This window comes from Corvus brachyrhynchos, unplaced genomic scaffold, assembly GCF_000691975.1.
Source record: "Corvus brachyrhynchos isolate BGI_N302 unplaced genomic scaffold, ASM69197v1 scaffold10, whole genome shotgun sequence".
NCBI classification, from domain to species: Eukaryota; Metazoa; Chordata; class Aves; order Passeriformes; family Corvidae; genus Corvus; species Corvus brachyrhynchos.
In genome coordinates this window covers 2,816,961-2,820,164 of record NW_008236180.1, presented here as the reverse complement: position 1 = coordinate 2,820,164, position 3,204 = coordinate 2,816,961, and the positions used below count along the sequence as shown (strand labels likewise).

The 3,204-nt window shown below is 57.1% G+C and overlaps 1 protein-coding gene across 1 annotated transcript in view; it reads right to left on the bottom strand.

Moving 5' to 3' along the window:
• Position 1: 1 nt before the first annotated feature.
• VSTM2L (V-set and transmembrane domain containing 2 like) overlaps positions 2-3,204 on the bottom strand; it is a gene marked incomplete at its 3' end in the record, with an annotated part of 20,039 nt that continues 16,836 nt past the window's right edge. Inside the window, exons 3-4 of the mRNA XM_017735588.1 lie at positions 2,702-2,752; positions 2-79 (exon numbers count right to left, since the gene is read on the bottom strand). Of these exons, the coding sequence (XP_017591077.1) occupies positions 2-79; positions 2,702-2,752 (129 nt within the window). The remainder of the gene's footprint in view (positions 80-2,701; positions 2,753-3,204) is intronic.

Here is a 3,204-nt window from a genome sequence, read left to right as displayed (position 1 = left end):
CGTCCCCCCCCCCCCCCCCCCCCTCCCCCCGCGCCAGCCGCAGCTTGTGGGAGATGTTGCTGCCGACCACCTTCACCACCTGCATCGGGGCAGACGGAGGAGGGTCAGGGGGCCCCCAGGACTGCCACTGCCCCCCAGACACCCGGGTCAGTGCGACGCCCGACCGTGGGCCGCCACGCCATGCCCCAGCCTTGTGCTGGGGAGGACACGGTAAAGGTTGGTGAAGTTGGTGCGGGGGGACGCAGCCCCAGCCTGAGCCCACAGGATGATGGAAGCCCTGGCTCGCACCCGGCCACGCAGGGCTTGGAGATCGATGCAGAACCACGCTGGCTAATTAGCTTTTCTACCAAATTGATTCGCTCTCAGTATTTATCACCCAATGAAATTTAAGACTTACTCACTAGCCAGAGCCGCGGCTGCTCTGGGCTGGGTCAATAAATCAGATTTATAACCCACCCCGAGGCCCCTGGCTCTGTTCCCTATAATCACACTGGATGGCAAAGGCCATTTTTCTACTTGCCGCTGCATTTGTTAGCTGAGGATTTTATGGTGTTTGGAAACAGGGCTGGAGAGGGGCAAAACCCACCCCAAACAGCACAGGAGGCAGCGTGGAGACCAAGACCCCTCAATGTCCCCTCAGCCCCATACTGTGGGGGCATCCAGTGCTGGCACATGAAGGCACCTGCCCACGCATGCACATACAAACACACGTGAGCACACACAAGCTGCTGTGTTCCACTGCCCTGCGCACCATGGGTTGCTGAGAGGCAGCTGGTGCTGCAGGTCACAGCCAGAGCCACCCCAAACACCGTCTGAGGGCTGCTCAGAGCCCCCATGAAGCCGTGAGCCCCAATCCTGCATTACTGGGAGTGGGGGTCTGTGGGGACAGGACAAGGCAGGGGCAGGAGCTACCAGGCCCCGGTGTGAGTGTGCCCAGATGTTGAGACTGTCATGGGAAAGGAGCTTCAAAAAAACTTCTTAGTCGGGAGAGCCAGAAGTCACTGAAATTAATGGCTGGGAAATCTAGAACTAATAAAATAAAACCCCAATTTGCTGGTGCCACCAGTGGCCACGGAGCCGCTACCCAGCAGGTCACTGAGCCCCAGGAGGGAGGATTTTATGACCAGCCATAACTCCTGTGGCTCTGCCAGCACAGGCAGGGCAGCGATGGCCCTCACTGCCCACAGGAATGGGGCAGAGACCCTGGCACGGCCAGGATGGGCAGATTTGCTGTGCCCAGCTCAGCCCTGTGGTGTGCCATTGGATTCAAAGGGGGAAAAAATAAACCCAGACCTATCGTGTTTCACTTCTCCTCATCCCTGCAAAGCATCTCCAGCACCAGGTGTGTTTGGTGGATAACACACAGCCAAAGGGTGCCTGGCACAGTGGCTTCTGCGAGGGATTTATGTCCCCCCTCACTGTTTGACTCTGCTGTTTGTTCCCAGTCACCTGCTGTTGTGGCTGCACCGCAAGTTCCATCAGAACCACCCGTGCTCATTTACCTCCTCCATTCCATAAACACTTAATGATCAAGGACATTTGAAATAACAACAAACAAAAGAGGTTTGAAGCTCCAGCCTCTCCCTGCTGGCTGTATCTGGAGGAGGCAGCAGAGACCTTGAATGATTCAAAATAAATCCTGGTAACACTTGCGCACCCATCAATTCCATCCCAGCGTGCAATTAACTGCCTAATTATGCTGAAACATGCGACGGGTAAGCTGAGAGGAAGTGCTGGCCCCAGGATGACTCCATGCACCCACCTTGGCCCTTCCTGCCCCTGAAGCAGGGCTTGGGGTGGGATGCAGGGAGCAGCAGCCCCCCGAGCTCAGCAGATGGGGTCTGGCAGAGCCCAGGCTCTGGCTGATCCAGCAGCAGTCCTGGAATGTTGCTGCTTGTGGGGCAGGGAGCCACAGCACCCTGGTGAGGGACAGATCCTGGAGGAACCTGCTTATGTTTGGATATGGATTGTGGGTGTGAGTTAATCAAAGGGGACATGACCTCTGGAGGGGGATTCGTTACCAGCAAGAGAATCATGTGCTGGTCCTGCAGATGGGCGCTGAAAGTCGAGGCCCTCCCTTGGGAATGGTTCTTGCATTTTACCCCTCATAAAAGACTCTTGATCATTTCCCTTGATCATTTCCCGGGGATGAGGGACAGATCCTGGGTGTGAGGGGCACCCATCTGAGAAGCCACAGGTGCTTGACCGACCCCATCCCCCCTTGCTCACTCAGTGAAGGAAAAATGGAAGTGCCAGGAGAGGCTGCCAGGTGACAGTGGGAAGCTTTCCAGCACTGCTCTGTGTCTGTGGCACCCCCAAATGCAGAGCTCCCCGCGGCAGGGAGAGCCAGGGGGGCACGCACCTGGCAGCAGAAGGCCAAGAGTGTTTTATTTAACTGATTAGTCATTCTGCTCACATGAGTCTAAATGGCTTTGGGATGCTAATCCGCTGAGTCAATTGGATTATTTTATCCCTGGCATTAAAGTGTCGCTCAGAATGCCGGACAAGGCTCAGGGTCCAGGCTGTGCCTCTTGGTGCCAGGGATAGCAGGGCATCCCTCATCCTGGTCACCCCCAGCACTGAGCCAGGGCAGACCCAGCTCTCCCACCCTGGTGTTCCCAGCCTGTGGCACTGGGACCAGCAGAATGTCCCAGTGAGCCCTCAAGCGCAGCCCCCCACAAGAACCATCATTCAAACTCACGCTGATTTTTGTTGCCTCCTTCCCAGGCTCCTCTGGTGGTGATGATATCAGCTGTAGGAAAAACAGGGTAGGGGAGACCAGAGAGGGAAGAGAAATGGTCAGCTCAGCCCACCAGACCCCTTCCCACTCCCAGGATGGCTGCCCTAAGCAAGGAGGAAGAGGGAGAAGGGAGAAGGGAGAAGGGAGAAGGGAGAAAGGTCAGTTCAGCCCCAGCAAAACCAGGCACCCAGGGCAGATGAAGCCACACTGGGTACCCAGGGTGGGAGGAACCAGCAACAGCACAGCAGCCAGGGAGTGCGAGGTGCTCACCCACAGGTCCCACTGCATCTCAGCTCCAGGTGCTCCCCGCGATCCAGGAGTGGGGATGGAGCCCTGACCACTGTGGCATCACTGATGCAGCAGTGACCCCTGCCCCAGGAACTCTGTCCCCATCACTTTCAGCACCTGTCCCATTGCCAATAATCTCCTCCTACAGCCGCCACTGGCTGTGGACTCCCCACCCC